The 15219-nt window shown below is 57.2% G+C and overlaps 1 protein-coding gene across 8 annotated transcripts in view; it reads left to right on the top strand.

Moving 5' to 3' along the window:
* Window positions 1-8105: 8105 nt before the first annotated feature.
* COL16A1 (collagen type XVI alpha 1 chain) overlaps window positions 8106-15219 on the top strand; it is a 53705-nt gene continuing 46591 nt past the window's right edge. For 4 of the 8 annotated variants that reach the window (XM_087858655.1, XM_087858656.1, XM_087858657.1 and 1 more), the window contains exons 1-8: window positions 8106-8458; window positions 10018-10124; window positions 11977-12117; window positions 12227-12344; window positions 13182-13305; window positions 13595-13861; window positions 14480-14560; window positions 14729-14854. In XM_087858655.1, coding sequence (XP_087714781.1) covers window positions 10052-10124; window positions 11977-12117; window positions 12227-12344; window positions 13182-13305; window positions 13595-13861; window positions 14480-14560; window positions 14729-14854 — 930 coding nt within the window. In that variant the 5' untranslated portion in view covers window positions 8106-8458; window positions 10018-10051. Of the gene's footprint in view, window positions 8459-10017; window positions 10125-11976; window positions 12118-12226; window positions 12345-13181; window positions 13306-13594; window positions 13862-14479; window positions 14561-14728; window positions 14855-15219 lie in introns of those variants that run through there. The other 4 variants (XM_087858658.1, XM_087858662.1, XM_087858660.1 and 1 more) reach the window with 3 other exon arrangements.

The following is a 15219-nucleotide window of genomic DNA, read 5'->3' on the forward strand; positions in this document are numbered from 1 at the left end:
CAAACAGTGTATCAAGGGAGACCCTGGCCTTGAACCCAGGTCCTCAAGTCTTAGGCTCTTTCCCCCTACCTTCCAACCACCTGTCCTCTTTGTCAGGCCTTCTCTGAATGGTGAAGGCTGACAACACTCCAGTTGGTTTTGGTTCTTTATATATTATTTGTTATTTAGGCTTCTTCGTGGAGGAAAAAACAACAACAACCCTGTCTTATATCTGTCAGAAGTGTCATTGACCTCTCAAAGTGACATGAAATCAGCTATGTAAATAGTGAAGGGGATGGGGTGACTGTCAGATAGGAACGTGGGTGTGAGGTACAGAGCAAGAGTCCCTGGTGAATTATTAGCCCTCCCCAATAATAATAATAATAATAATAATAATAATAATAATAATAATGTTAATGAACATTTTTGAGTGTTTATATGGACTTGGCTTAGTTTCATTCATTATCTCATTTAATTCTCCCCCAAATTCCATGCGGTTAGGTGTTATCATTATCACCCCATTTTATAAATATGAAAACTAAGGGCTCAGAGAAGGGAAGCAATTTGCCTAAGAGAACAAAGCCAGGAAGTAGCGGAGCTGGAATCAAACCCTCTCCCACCTTTGATTTGATTTTCTGCCTTGATGAAAAAGTTGCATTTTCGCCCTGAACTTTCCCTTCCCCTGCCCACTCCCTCAAGTTCCCTTCCTAGCCCAGTCTTCAAGCCTCCCTAGCCCAGCCCCGGGCACTACTGGGAGGAGGTGGGGCTGGGTAAACAGCAAAACTTCTCTCCACCCAGAGATTCCAGGATTCAAAGAATTTACAATTCCAACTGTCTGAGGCTTTTGCTTGCAAAGGAAGTATCTGGGAGTCTCTGGATGCTCCCCTTCTAACCACACCTCCCCCGGAGGCTCCTTGGCTTGCCCTCCAGGGCGGGGAGTGTGTCCTTTACAGGAGCTGGGCCCCTCTTTCATTCATGCAGCAAATATTTGCCGGGAGCTTAGTCTCTGTCATAGGCTCTGGGGATAAAATGGTAGCCAGAGCAGCTCTTTGTATGGCATATAGTCTAGCAGGACACAAATAATTCACTCCAATAATTCAATGGCTCATAACTGATTGCACCCCTCACACCCCCTTGTTTTTCCAAGCTTCTGTTGAGATTTACCTCTTCTGAGAGGCTGTTCCCCCACCCCCTATTGGGACATAGGTGAAGACAGTCTCAAAGTGAAGGGTGTGGAGGGCTCGCGGGCAGGGGAACCTGCCAACAGATCGTGTGTTGTGATGGTGAGGGTTTCGCTCTCTTATCGTCCGCACAGAATAGCTGCCGTCTACTGAGTTCCAGGAACCACGCTTAGCTCTTTCACCATATCATCTCATGTTTTACCAACAAGGAAACAGAAGCTCCCCCCCGCCCCCCACAAGGGGTGAGATAATTTGCCAAAAGTCACACAGGTAGTAGGTAAGGGGTAAGGTGGGGTGTGAGCCCAATTATCCTGGGGCTGGAGACCCCACCCTTAGCTACTATTGTGAGTTCTTCTTTAATTTTTGGATGAGGAAACTAAGACTCAAAGGGGACTAGAGATTGGCTCAGAGTCGCACAGCAGGACGGAGCTGCGTACTGGGGTAGAAACTCTCCCAGCAGGGCCTTGGGAGGCCAACACTTGGCCCCAAAGGGATCACTGGGGATGGGGCGACCTTGGAGGCAGGCTGGGGGCCAGGTCAGCCTGGGGTCCTCGATGCTGCCTGTGCTCCTCTCTCACCCTGTTCCAGGAGGCTCTGTGCTGTGGGGCAGAGGCCCCTTGGGGTGCCTTGATAAATGAGGGCTACGTCCCACTGGCCCTTCTGTGCTTGTCCTGAGATACCATCTCTGTGCAAGCCTGGGGAGGTGGACGGCAGACAGCAGAAGAGGAAGCGTCAGTCCTTTACCCTCTGGGAGCTTCCAGTCTGTCTGGGGAGGCGGGGAGTTGCCTGGCTTGGGGATCATTATACCAGTGAGCACCTCTGAGCATTGACTAGGTGCCGGCACCTTGAGAGAAGCCTTTGCTTTGTCATCATCCCCTTCAATCCTTCCAGCAATCCCTGAGTGATAGATGTTGCCATTATCTCTCTGTTTCTCAGAGGAAGAGGTTAGGTGACATTCCCCCACCCCGCCCCGTTACAGAGCCAGCCGCAGCCAGAGGCAGGATTTGAACCCAGGGACAGGTGATCTAACACCAGGTTCTACTGCAGGGGTTCTCAATATGGCCCCTGGGCCAGCATCATCATCATGGCCTGGGAACTTACTCAAAAAGCGAGCTGTATTGAATCCGAAACCCTGGGGGTGGGGCTGCGTGGGACCAGTCCTCCGTGCTTGAGGACTGCTGCTCTCCTGCTTTGTAGCACTTGGGGGACTGCAGGTGACCTGATTCAAATCAGAAGGTCAGGCGGATCAGTTCAAATCTCCGCTCCACCGCTTCCCAGCCCTATGACCTTGAGACTTCAGTCTTGAGTCCTTGTCTTTCTAGCCCGGGAAGAGGCAAGAAGAGTGCCTGATCTCCTAGAATTGCTGCTGGCTGTGTTTAATGAGAGTAGATCCCACTTGACAGATGAAAAGAAAACAACAACAACAACAACAAAAGAAAACCCCGGGGGGCTCAGAGAGGCAAAAGGACTTGCCCAGGACTGTGTGTGTGGACTCTTTCCCAGAGACAGCTCTGGGCTGTGGGTCTGTCCCAAACTGACCGGTTCAAATCCAGCTCCGTTCTTGCCAGCTGATGACTCACCTCCCTCCGCCTGCGTCCCCACACTTAGGATGGGCATCGCGATTGTGCCTGGGCCTCCTGTGGATGCTGTGAGACTAAAATGAGTTTCTCCATGTTTGGTGCCAGCCAGTGCGTTAGAAAGGCTCAGTAAATCTTAGCTGCCGCTGTTACAGGCAGAGCCAGGATCACGGCCAGTGGCTTCTAACGGCCCCCACCCCTGCTCAGAGTATGATGAAGAGTTTATGGGCGGTCAGAGAGCGTGGGAATTCCAAGGAGCAGAATTTTCCCCTCGGGGTAGAGCCGAGTTTCTCCACCTTGCCACTACTGGGCCCGATAATTCGTGTATTGTGGGGCTGTCCTGTGCGTCGTGGGAAGTATCGTATCCTATCAACTCAGAGGATGAGAGCAGTACCCCCGGGCTCTACCCCCCAGATGCCAGTAGGCGTGCCCCCAAGTTGTGACAATCAAGAGTGTCTCCAAACATTGCCAAGTGTCCCCTGGAGAGCCGAATTGCCTCGGTGGAGAACTACTGAGGTAGAGCCATCGGACAAGGGGCTTTGAGGTGCTTTAGGACAGGAGGTGAGGTGGGTGAACGTGGGAGCCTACGCTGGAGAGGCGGGGGACCAGGGTCACACAGTGGGTAAAGGTGGGACTGGAATCCAGGGCTCTTGTGCCCGTCACCTCCCAATAGTTCCCTCAGAAGAAGCGGGCCAAGCCCAGGGGACAATCGAGTCGGGGCCCACGAGACCTAGTGTGTTCTCCCTTCTCCCCCCAGGGACCCCCTGCCCGGCCATCAGCATATCCGCAGCAGTGCCCATCAGAGCCTGCGCCTACGTCTCCGGGAGCTCCACGGTGGTCCAACCAAGCAGGTCCAACCAAGCAGGTCCTGGTGCCAAGAGCTATTGGAATAAGGCCCCTCAGTTGGGCATCTGTAAATGTGGCCCGGGCCAAGGCTGTCTGTGTGTGGAGCTCGCCATAGCCCGACAGGGGAGGTGGGCATCGGCATCGGCTGAGTGGAGAACCAGCCCACCCACTGGGACCATAAAGCTGCCGCTGGAGGTGAAAGATGGGTCTCCCCGCCACAGGGATGCGGACAGCTGTGGAGACGAGGCGGCAGGACTGATTTAAGGCAAAGAGATGGAGGGAGAGAGAACGAGAAACCGAGTCAGAGAGTCAGAGATACAGAACCAGAAACAGAGACACGGGCAGATAGAGACAGGAAGAGACTGAGACAGGGTGAAGGAAGCAGAGAACAGGGCAGTTCGAAGATATAGAGAGACAGGAGACAGGAACATGTAGATACAGAAAAGGGGAGAAAAAGACAGAGCCCAGAGACACAGAGATTCGGAGTTAGAGATGTAGATCTCCAAACAGAGGCACACAGGGGAGTTAGAAGCAGAGGTGAGAGGGAGCTGCAGAGGGGCCAGAGTCCCAGGGAAGAAGGTATGCTAGAAAACCCGACGGTGACACGGACACAGAGAAAAAAGGGCAGAGACCGTGGGAGATAGCTAGAGTCATGAGGAGACGGGACAGAGACACTCAGAGAAACCAGAGGAGGCGGGGAGTGACCTTGGTCCTCTGGTCTCAGTCTCTCCTCTGTGGCCCAGAAGCTGCACGCGTGTATTTCTGCACGTGTGTTCACTCACGCCTGTGCTAGTGCGTGATATCTCCTGTGGGGGCGCGTCTGCGCCCAAGTGCTGGGACAACGCGGCGTGCGTTCACCCACCACTGCACCAGGGAGGCCTCTGGGGCGCCAGGCTCAGCGGTGGGCAGGTGAGTACCTGTGGACAAGGCCCCCGTGGAGCCTCTTGCTTATTAGTAGAGAAAGACAGTACACACACGCACACACACACGCACAAATACTGCAGCTATGCAGAGATTCAAAACAGATTCATGTAATCAGGAGCGACTGCGGAGTCCTCTGGATCGGGTGGTCTGGGAAGGTCACTCTAGGAGGTAACTTTGAGAGACCTTCAAAGAGCAGGCCCAGCAAATATCAGGGGCAAATCCTTCCAGGCAGAGGGAGGGGCTTGGGACAAAAGCCCTGAGGGGAAAATCCAGGCCAATTCAGGACTGCGAATGGAAGCCAGTGAGTGGGGCCCCATCTTCTGGGGCGAGGTGGCTGGACAGGAAGGCAGAGGCCAGATCGTGAAGGATTCTTAGAAAGGCCAAGGCAAAAATTTGGGGTTTTATTCTAGGTGACATGAGAACTAGAAAATTGAAGCAGGAGAGTAGACTTAAAGCTACAGATTTGGAAAAGCCTTGCTGGCTGCTGGGAGGGAGGTAGGGGTTGGGAGTCTCCTGAAACAGTCCTGGCAGAAGCCGGTGTGGCTTGGGTGAGGGTGGGGAGGAGCCGGTGGGTGCAGGCTGTATTTTGGAGGTAGAGTCAACAGGGGAGGAACCAAGGATGACTCCTAGTTTTTCGGCCTGAGCATCTGAATGAATTACGGTGGCATTTACTGGAATGAGGAAGACAGGAGGCAGCAGATCTGTGGGGAATAATCAGGAGGTCTGTTTGGGCCATGTGTGATAGGCGTGCATGCGTGCATGCGTGCACCTGTGTGCCCATATGCCAGGGCCCAGGTATGCATGTGTGGGGGGGGGTTCAGACCACCTCCGCTCGGCTGCATGGGAGCTCCTGGGCCTGTCCTGGGACAAGGCCCTGTCTGGGCTCTTCATTTTCCCCCAGCTTCCTGTGCTGCCCTTGCCAGATGGGGATTCCCCGATGGCCAGCTGGGACAGTGGGGTGGGCGGCTCTGGGGCACGGCTGACATCTGGGCGCACTGTGCTGGGCCCAGGAGGCCTTGGTAGCCCCACCCGGCAGCGGCAGTCAGGCTCCAGGGCAGCTGGTGGCGATTAGCAGCATTGATTACCTCGTGGTGATGCCATCTGGGGCGAGGGCACTGAGCCCGGCCCCACAGGAGACCCTGCTTGCTGGTGTGCGGGGCCCTCTGGGGCTGAAGCATGTAAATGCGTGCATGGTCAGTGTGGGAGCCGCCTGTGTCTGTGTGCACGCACGCGTATGCGCCGTAGGTCTGCAGCTCTCTCTGCTCGCACCTAGGGGTAATTACACCTGCGGGCACGTGTGCGTGTCTGCGTATGCTCGTGCAGACATATCTGTGGGTGTGCATACCCAAGTGCATGTAGGGCTGTACCCGTGCGTTCTGAGAATTAGGCACCTGTGTTGGTGTATGTCCAGGGATGTATTTCTGTGGGTTCATATGTGCTTACATATGTGTCTCTGTGCATCTGTTTATGGGGAGGACTATCGTGTGTGTGTGTGCAAACATAAGTGCGTCCATGTGCATGTGAAGTCTACACACGTGTTGTGAGAGAGCGTATCTGCATGCTCCTCGATGTGTGCACACACGCGCCACAGGGAGGAAGGGGCAGGGGCACCTTTCTAGACTGTGTGTGCAGTGTATCCAGGCCTAGAGAGCACCCCAGGCTTGGTGGATCTCGGGAGTACTCTTGGGGTGCTGCAGGGAGGTACCTGGGTTCCCCCTTCTCAGGTCCCTCTGGCTCTGGCTGTTCTGGGTCCACCCCTCCCCTCCTGCCTGGTAGTGCCTGGGTATGAACAGGGGGAAGGGCGGGAGTTGCCCAAGATGGCCTAGTAGTTAAGAACTTGAGCTGTGAGTGCGGGCGAGCTGGGCGTGGGTCCCTGTCCCACCGCCTCCTAGCCCTGTGAGCTTGGGCAAGCTGCATCGTTCCTACGCTCCAGGTTTCCCCAACTGTAAAACGAGGATAAGAATAGAATTCTCCCTCCTGGGGTGGACGCGAGGAGTAAAGGAGTCAGCCTATGTGAAGTTCTTAGCACAGACCCTGACCTGTACGTGTTGCCTATTACTTCCCAAATGCCCACCTCTGGGGCAGCACCCTCTGCCTCCGCACTTCTCAGGCCCGAGTGCCCAGAAAGCCCCACCCCTCTGCTTCCCGCCTGCTGAGCTCAGCACTTCCCAGGCCCCACCACCGTCGTTGTAGCCACATCTGGGACGGCTCCCGGCTCCCTGGGGCCGGGACCACAGTGGGGCTCCTCTGTGGGCTTGGTTGGGGTTTCCGCTGACTCAGCGCCTCTAGCTCTTAAGGCGGGAAATCCCAGACCTGCTCCCGCCTCTCCGGGGTTAGATGGGGCCACAGGGCTCCGGTTCAACCATGTTGCTTCTACAGGCAGTCTCCCCTCATCAGGGCACCCCAGTTGCTCCCCCCTCCCCCACATTCATTCCTCCCATTCGTGGGCCTCTTGAACCCCGATTCTCCGTAGATCCTCTGCCCTTGTGCCCAGAAATTTGTTTGCTACCTTGGGCGGGGTACCCTTGGGAGGGTCACCTGGATCACCCCCGGTCTCTGGAGAGAACTAGACACCGTACCTGCTCCTTTTCGCTCACAAGTCCCATTGATGGTGTATATGCTTGAATCCCAGTCCCCACACCACCGCCTGCCAGTGTTCATGGTAATAACGATAATATCAGTGAATATTTATTGAGCTCCTTTTTTAATATAATATTTTTATTTCTTCACAATCCTAGTGTCTTACAGCTCTTCTTTTGGGTTTTTTTTTATAGCTATTCTTGCATGTTTATTTTTTTAAGTAAACCGGACCCCCAAGGCAGGGCTCAAACACTGGATTCCAAGATCAAGAGCCCCAAGGTCCACCGCAGAGCCAGCCAGGCGCCCCATATGGAGCTCCTCTTTTGTGCCAGACCCTGTGTAAGCCCTTTGATAGACTTCCACCCATTTCCTGCTCCCAACAACCCTGTGAGGTATATAGATCATTATCCCATCATACAGATGAAAAAGGGAGTCCGAGTTAAATAGTAAGTTCCAAGCCACAAAGCTAGAGCAGAGGACAGGGACTGGAGCCCTTCTGACCTCGGAGTCAGGGAGAAGGGAACCTGCTGGGCTCCACATCTTGGGACATGAGGCAAGGGCAGAACGGGTTAATGTAGCGCCCACCCCCCATCCTGGGAGGAGCCCCCCTCCCCCCCAGTTCAGTTTAGATCGAGGAACAGACTGACTGGAAATGTGAGGCTGAGAAACTGGAAAAAGCTGACCGAGGAGGCCTGGGCAGTAGCCACGTCACCGCTGCCACGGAACTGGGGAGGAGGGTCTGCAACCCCCCGCCCGCCCTCCCCAGCCTTCTGGAGGCCCAGCCAGGAGAGGGGAAGGGGGTGGCACCGGGGAGGCCCTTCACGCTCCGGCCGGGCCCTTAAAGGGCCGGCCTCCCCGCCCCCCCACCTCCGCGGCCGCGGCCGGCAGCGGAGCCCCCTCGCCGGGCAGCTCGGGGCACGCAGGGTCCCGCCCCGCTCGCGCCAGAGCTCACCTGGCGGGGAAGCGGGCGGGGCGGGCGCGGGCGCGGGGCCAGGCCGGGAGCGGGGCCGTGCGTCTCGCCGGCCGCCTCTGCCACCGCTGGAGCCCCCTCCCGGCTCTCGCTCCCGCCTCCCGCTCGGCGGGCGGGTCCAGCTGTGTTCCATTAGCGGCCCTGGCGCGTCCCCAGCCCCCTGGAACCGCCCCTCTTCCCCCACCCGGAGTGGCCGGCGGTCCCGGGCAGACAGGCGCGCGTTCGCTCGCGGGGCAGCATTCAGCCCCCGGAGCCAGCGACCTGGGAAGCTGGGGCTTGGTGGCCCGGCAGAAGAGACCGAGGACCTCCCCGCGGGCCTGAGGAACCCAGGCCCCGCTCCCCCCGGCTGGCTGCCCTGGGCTGCCTGGATTACTCAGTGAGGTGGGGGATCCCCAGCCACGGTAAGTGGAGGGTGGAGTGGGCCGCTTCGGGGCTCTGGGCTGAAGCGCCTCTTCTGCCTCCAACTTGCTGTGTGACTTGGGCCAAGTGGCATCCCGCCTCTGGACCTTAGTCGCCTTCTCTAGCGGGGAGCTCTAAACTCCATCCCAGTTCTGCTCTTCCTGCCCCCAAACCTGCGCCTTTGTATTAGGATGGGATCACATCCTTGGAAGCTTCTGTCCTATCCCTGCAGCCTCTGCTCTGGCTGGGGCCAGGGGGAGTGGAGGCCCGAGATGAGGAGCAGGAAGGGGACAAGCACACCGATATTCCCGCCTCCACATGCGTTCACATGCCTCCCACAGTTGGCAGCCCTTCCACTGATTGGCAGGACGGGGAGGCCAGGATAGGGTTTTGAGTGATGAGATGTGCCCACCACTAGGAAGAAGCGTGAGTGGGGTGGGGGAACAGTTCTGCCTCAGGAACAAGGGGATCGGGGTCCTATCTCCAAATATAGTGAGGTGAGGGACCCTTCCTACCCTCACTCCCTGTTCAGGACTGAGGGAAGGGAAATAGAATTCCATAACAGCTGGGGGGAATGAGGTCAGACTTGCATAAGAACTTCCCGACAGGAGGGCCTACTGGAGGGGTAGTCATAGGCCGGCTATGCGCACGTGTGTGTGTGCAAACTGGTATGTCTGGGTAGATGTGTCTCTGCGAGCAAGCCCGTGTGCAGGTAGATCTGTATGCACGCACTGGCACAAATGGGTCTGTGTGGATATGTGCCCGTGTACCTGCGTGTGTCATGCTGACGCCTGAATGACTCTGTGTGTGCACGTGTGAGCTGCCTGTCTCAGGGGAGGCCGGATGATGTATGGGTCTGCTGGCCGCTTGCTGAGCCTGCATTGATTTATCTGGGCCCATCCATCAGGGTTTAATAAAACTAAAAGACGAGCATCCATCAGCGGGGGAGGGTTGGCAACAAGGTCCTGAGCCCGGTGACCTGCTCTCCCACCCACCATACCCATGGGGAAAGCTTCCTTGGGCACACCCAACTCTGTGATACCTGCCAGGACACTCAGCCCCTGACCTCGTGGGTGCCTGCAGGATTGTCTGGCTGACCTGGGTGCAGCTAGCCAGGTACCAGGCTGGTATACAGCAATGCAGTGCTATCCAGGTTGATAAAATATTGAAATACTTCTAGTGTCCTGGTAAATAGCCTCTGTCTCGAGGCCCCTCACTATCCCAATTCACCTGGCCTTTTAGGACCTTCTGGATCTCTCCTTAATCCGGCAACTATCCACTGGCGCCATCAAACGCTGCCCGGACCCAGAACGGTCCTGCCAGCGTTCTGCTCTGGCTGGTCGGCGTCCGTGCCATACCGGTGGTTAAATATTTTGAGTATCACCCTGGCCCAAATCCTAGCCCAAGGCCTGTGGTTGGGCCTCTGAGAGGGACTGATGCCTGGCCAGGCCTCCAGCCACCCCAGTACTAGGGCCTGGCTCCCGTGGGCCGGCTGCTGCTTGCCTGTGGATCATGCCGTGGGAGCTCAGGCATCCAGCTTCACGGTGTCTGTGGTTTCCAGGTGCTGTGGCTGTGGCCGACCTCTCTGGACCAGGATGTGGGCGTCTTGGGTTCCTGGCTTGTGGCTGCTCAGTCTCTGGGCCACGTGCAGCCAGGGGGCAGATACAGGTGAGGTGCCACGTGAGGGTCGGGGTGCCGTCGGCCTGTGCCTGGCTCCCTGAGATGCCGGGGTCCCATGTACATGTGTGACCGTGTGCCTAGGGCACGTGGGCTTTATGAAGAGTCGGAGGGTGGGCTCGGGGTGGCCCGAGGCGTTGGTGCCGTGTGCGCCGGAGGGTCTGTGTGCTTCTGTCTGCATGTTTGTGCCCCTCTGAGCCGTTCTGCTTCACGGAGTGGCTCCGTGCAACTCTACCCATTCCCCAGTCTCTGTGTGTGCGAGGACACCCTTCCTCCCTGGCACATAAGCCCATCCTGTATACACGGTGCCGGCCGGGCGCGTGAGGTCCCTGCAGAAGGAAGCTGCAATTTGAAAGAGGCCCAGGCCTTTCCAGTTCTTTTCATGGTGGAGAATCCATCCTCCAGCCCACGTGCTCCTCCCCCTCCACGCTGGCCCTGGATCCTGGATAAAGGGCCCGCCTCGAGGCCCAGACGCTGGATGGGACAGAGGGTGCAGCTTTCCAGGGCCCAAAGCCAGAGGAAGTTGACCGGGCAACTTGCCCTGTCCTGCTGGGTGCCCTCTGGGCTTCGTAGCTTAGCTGCCCAGCTGAGCAGAAATAGAACTCCTAGAACCCGAACCGAGCCGAGGGAGGCCGAGAAAGCAGGCGCAGCTGTGAGAGGGGAGTGCACCGGGGCACACGTGACTGGCCACAGGTTGTGTGCGTACATATGTGTTTCTGCGTGTATGCGCGTGTGCCTTGCTCTCTCCCTCACCGGGTCCCCTGGGGGCTGGGGCAGAGAATTTCAACATCTGTAAGGAATCTGGGCCCATTGCCAAGGGGTGAGTCACCCATTGCTGCGGCCGATGCTGAAGACAGTGATACTCTCTCTGGCCAGACCTGGGGGAGGGAGACTTCAGAGGGGTCACTGGACTTAGGGATCCAGGATTCCTGCTTCCGGTTAGGCAACCAGGGAGTTCAAAGCCCAGCTTCTAGGAACTGTGTCCATTGTCCTGTCCCAGCTGTCCCACCTGCAGTGATGGAAAGGCCTTTTGAGTCTGGCCTTTATCTCCTGTTGTAGCACCTTCCCGGACATTTTGCTCCGTCAGCGCTAAGAGGAGGGAGGCCCACGGCTGCCTGTCTGTCCCTTCAGGGTTTTGGAGACCATAATTAAGCCATCCTCTCCAGCAGGCTTTACCCACTTCATATACCCTGTCTGGAGCCCCAAGGTCCTGGGAGTTCCCTTGAGCTTATGGTCCCTCCAGGCCCTCAGTCTCGTCTTACTGTTTCATAAGGTAGTTATCCAGGTGAAAAGTCATTCTGTTGGTTCAGACTTGTGTCTGGTCTGCTTTTCCATTTTAGATGTAGGAAGTAAACCCCACCCACTCCTGAGAACACGTGTACCAGCTGCACATGGCATCCCCGGTGGCACAGGCATCCGTAACTGACACGTGTGCAGACATGCTCATGGGCTTGTATATAACACAAGCATGCATAATGTGATTTTCTTTACCCTGAGGTGCCCCCTGCCTCCTGCTTGGGTAAATATGCAGGAGGGAGTACATGTGTCTATCCAGCTCTCTGCCCCATCTGAGTTCTAGGGCTGCTCAGAGTTTCTTGTGCTCTTTCTCTTGCTGACCTGCCCTCTGACTTGGAATCTTGGGGGATTTGGGTTCCAGGAGTTCTGGTCCTATTCTGCCACGAATTCACTTCTCAGCCTCTGGGCCTCCGTCTTCCCATCTATATACTGGGGGTCCTCCTGGCTCCCAGGGCAGCCAGGGTCAGAAGGCAAGAGGTGAAAGCAGCCCCAAGGCAGGGCCTGGTTAAAGGTCCAGAATGGGGAACAAAAACTTGCTTCTCTCCAGGTTCCCCAGGAGCCTGGACTCTTCAGCCAGACTCCACTGAATGGCCCACTGCCAATTCCCTTCCAGGTGAGCAATGCCCACCTTCACAACAGGAAGGACTCAAGCTGGAACACAGAAGTCATTTATCGACCAACGTGACCGGTGAGTGCCCATCTCATTCTGCTGTCCCCCCTCTCCCATCTTCCTGGAGTGGCTGTTACCCCTTCCTCACCTGCCCAGGTGAGCTCTTCATCTGGTGTCTCCCCCAAAGGCTTTAATCTCATCCACCGACTCAGCCTCATGAGAGCATCCGCCATCAAGAAGATCCGCAACCCCAAGGGGCCCCTCATCCTGCGACTGGGGACAGCCCCACTCACCCAGCCAGTGCGGTAAAGGCCCCAGCGTGACCACTGGGAATTAATACTCCCCAGCAACTCTGGACGTGGGGCCTAAGCCCAGGGGCACCTGTGGGTCATTTTATCCCACCCCTTGCCGGGAGTCAGCCTGGTTTCCACCCCTGGGGCTTGCAGGGTAGGCACAGAGGAGATGCATGGCACACCCTCCCTCTACCCCTCCCCACCTCTGGCTGGCAGTCAGGGGACAGGTCTATATCCTGTGGGCACTGTGAAGACCCCAGGAGCGTGTGTGTGTATGTGTGTGTACAACCGTGTGCACCCACATGTGCCTGCAGGTGAAGTTCAAACTCCCACAAGTCCCCAGGGGGTCTGGCCCCTGCTTCCCTCGCCAGCCTCACCTTCCAAAATGTTCCTGTTTCTTGCTCGCTGCTCCAGTCACGCTGAATGCTTTTTATGTTTTGCCAGCATCTCTTCTCCTACGCCAGGCCTGGTTGCCCTGGATCCCAGGGCATCCTGGGTTCCTCGGAAGAACTTAACCACAACTGTCACGAAATAGTGACATAGTCATCCAGGGGATTCTTTGTTTAGGGTCCTACCTCTCCCCCCGCCCCCATCAGACTTGAAGGCTCCACGAGGGCAGGAACCTTCTCTGTGTTTGCACCACCCTTATCCCCAGCAGCCAGACCCACCTGGCACATAGTAGGCACTCAGTCAATGTTGGTAGAGCGAATGGACCTGTACATGCATGTGTCGGTTTGGAGGTGTGGGCCTGTGCGTGTCTCACGTCGGTTCGGCAGTCCTGAGGGCCCAGGGTGGGCAGCAGGTGGTCTCTCCCCTGAGCCTCAGCACCCCTCCCTGCTCTACCCCCAGACGAGTATTCCCTCGGGGCCTCCCCGATGAGTTTGCCCTGGTGCTGACACTCTTGCTGAAGAAACACACCCACCAGAGCACGTGGTATTTATTTCAAGTGACCGATGGAGATGGGTACCCACAGGTGAGCTGGACCCCACCCCCTGTGCCCCCCATGGCTCTTGGGGCATCGAGCAGCTTGTGAATTCTGGGGCCTCTCTGCCCCATCCCCAGCACCCACCCTCGAGGCTGCCCCCACCCCAGCAGCTCCTATCCCCTTTCCGAGTGGGCTGCTCTGTGGCCCTACCAGCTTCCCTCTCTTTCTGGGCTTCAGTTCCTCTTCCTGTGAAATGACCCGGAGGGCCCCGAACTTTGCCATACTGAGCCCGAGGGGCTCTGATTCTCTGTCCTGTTCCTTTCCCAATGCTCCGCAGATTTCCCTGGAAGTCAACAGCCAAGAGCGGAGCCTGGAGCTCCGGGCCCGGGGCCAAGACGGCGACTTCGTGTCCTGCATCTTCCCGGTGCCCCAGCTCTTTGACCTGCGCTGGCACAAGCTGGTGCTGAGTGTGGCTGAACGCGTGGCCTCTGTGCACGTGGACTGCACCTCAGCCTCCTCTCAGCCTCTGGGGCCCCGGCAACCCATACGGCCCGTGGGCCATGTCTTTCTGGGCTTGGATGCCGAGCAGGGGAAACCCGTCTCGGTGAGTGCTAGGTTGGACGCTGGCCTCTGCTCCCATGTCCTGGGAGCCTGAGTGAGCTCCCTGGAATCTGTATCTGACCAGCTCCTTCCCTGGCTCGGAATCCTCTCGCGGTTCCCCACTGCCCTCCAGATGCAGCCTACACATATCAACCTGGCATTCAAGGCCCTTCATGGTCTGTTTCTAGAAATGTCTATGGTATCTTCTTCCTTTACATCTGTCTGTATGGCCTAACTCTAGTCAATTCCTTCCTCGTCTTCGATCTCACCTGCTGCTTTCCTGCCTGCTCGCCTTTGCCTCTGCCGTCACCTCCACCTGGAATGCATACCCATCTGCGGAATATCTACTGGTCCTTCAAGGCCCGGCTGAAATGGGGCCTCCTCCACCCCTGTTCCTTTGGGCCAAAGCGAACTTTTCTCCCTCCTCTCCGTCTTTCCTGCATGTGAAGCTCTGGTTTGCTTTTGGCGACAGCTATACCCTGATGGTCTCCCCGGGAGAGACTGGAAACCCTCTGAGGGCAAATCCTGGGGCGGAGCCACCCCGGGGCCCCCCGGGCAGCCAGGACGCTGAGCTATTTGATCAATGAAGTGGGAACCTGACTTGCGTGTGTGTCCCCTGCAGTTTGACCTTCAGGAGGCACACATCTACTGTGACCCAGAGCTGGTGCTGGAGGAGGGGTGCTGTGAAATTTTACCAGGCGGGGTGAGTGGCCCAGCTCCGGCCGAGCGGGGAAGATTTGGGGCGTTTCCCAGGGGTGTAGTGTGCTGGAGATGGGCGGCCAGGACGCGAGTGCACTATCTTAGGATAAGTGGGTGGGTGGGTGGGGTCTGCCTTCTGTACTGACTCCAGCCCTTCCTCCGTTCCGGACAGTGTCCCCCAGAGACCTCCAAGGCCCGCCGGGACACCCAGAGCAATGAGCTCATTGAGATCAATCCACAGACTGAAGGCAAGGTCTACACCCGCTGCTTCTGTCTAGAGGAGCCTCAAAACAGCAAGGTGGGTGGGCAGGGCAGGTAGACACGAGCACAGGTAGGTACTGGTGGGACTGAGGTCTAGCACCAGGGCCAGTTGTGCCTGGGGGAGGGAGGGCCCCGGAAGCCCCACCTGTCTATGGACCACCCCTATAGGATTCAGAGAGGCGAGAGCCCACTGGGTGAATCTGTGTCTACCTGCACGTTGGCATTGAGAGATGTGCCCATCTAGCTCCGGCACTATCCAGCCCCTCACTGATGTCACCCCAGACCCCTCTGGTGAGGTCAGGACCAGGCTTGCACCCAAAGGCAGTTTCTCCAGGACAGGGGTATCTGGGGTCAGAGGCCAGGCCACACTGCTTCCCTCCGGGCTTGCTCACTCTCCCGGGC

The sequence above is a fragment of the Ursus americanus genome, chromosome 33 (genome assembly GCF_024610735.1).
Source record: "Ursus americanus isolate L20-20 chromosome 33, mUrsAme1.1.p, whole genome shotgun sequence".
In the NCBI taxonomy this organism is placed as follows: domain Eukaryota; kingdom Metazoa; phylum Chordata; class Mammalia; order Carnivora; family Ursidae; genus Ursus; species Ursus americanus.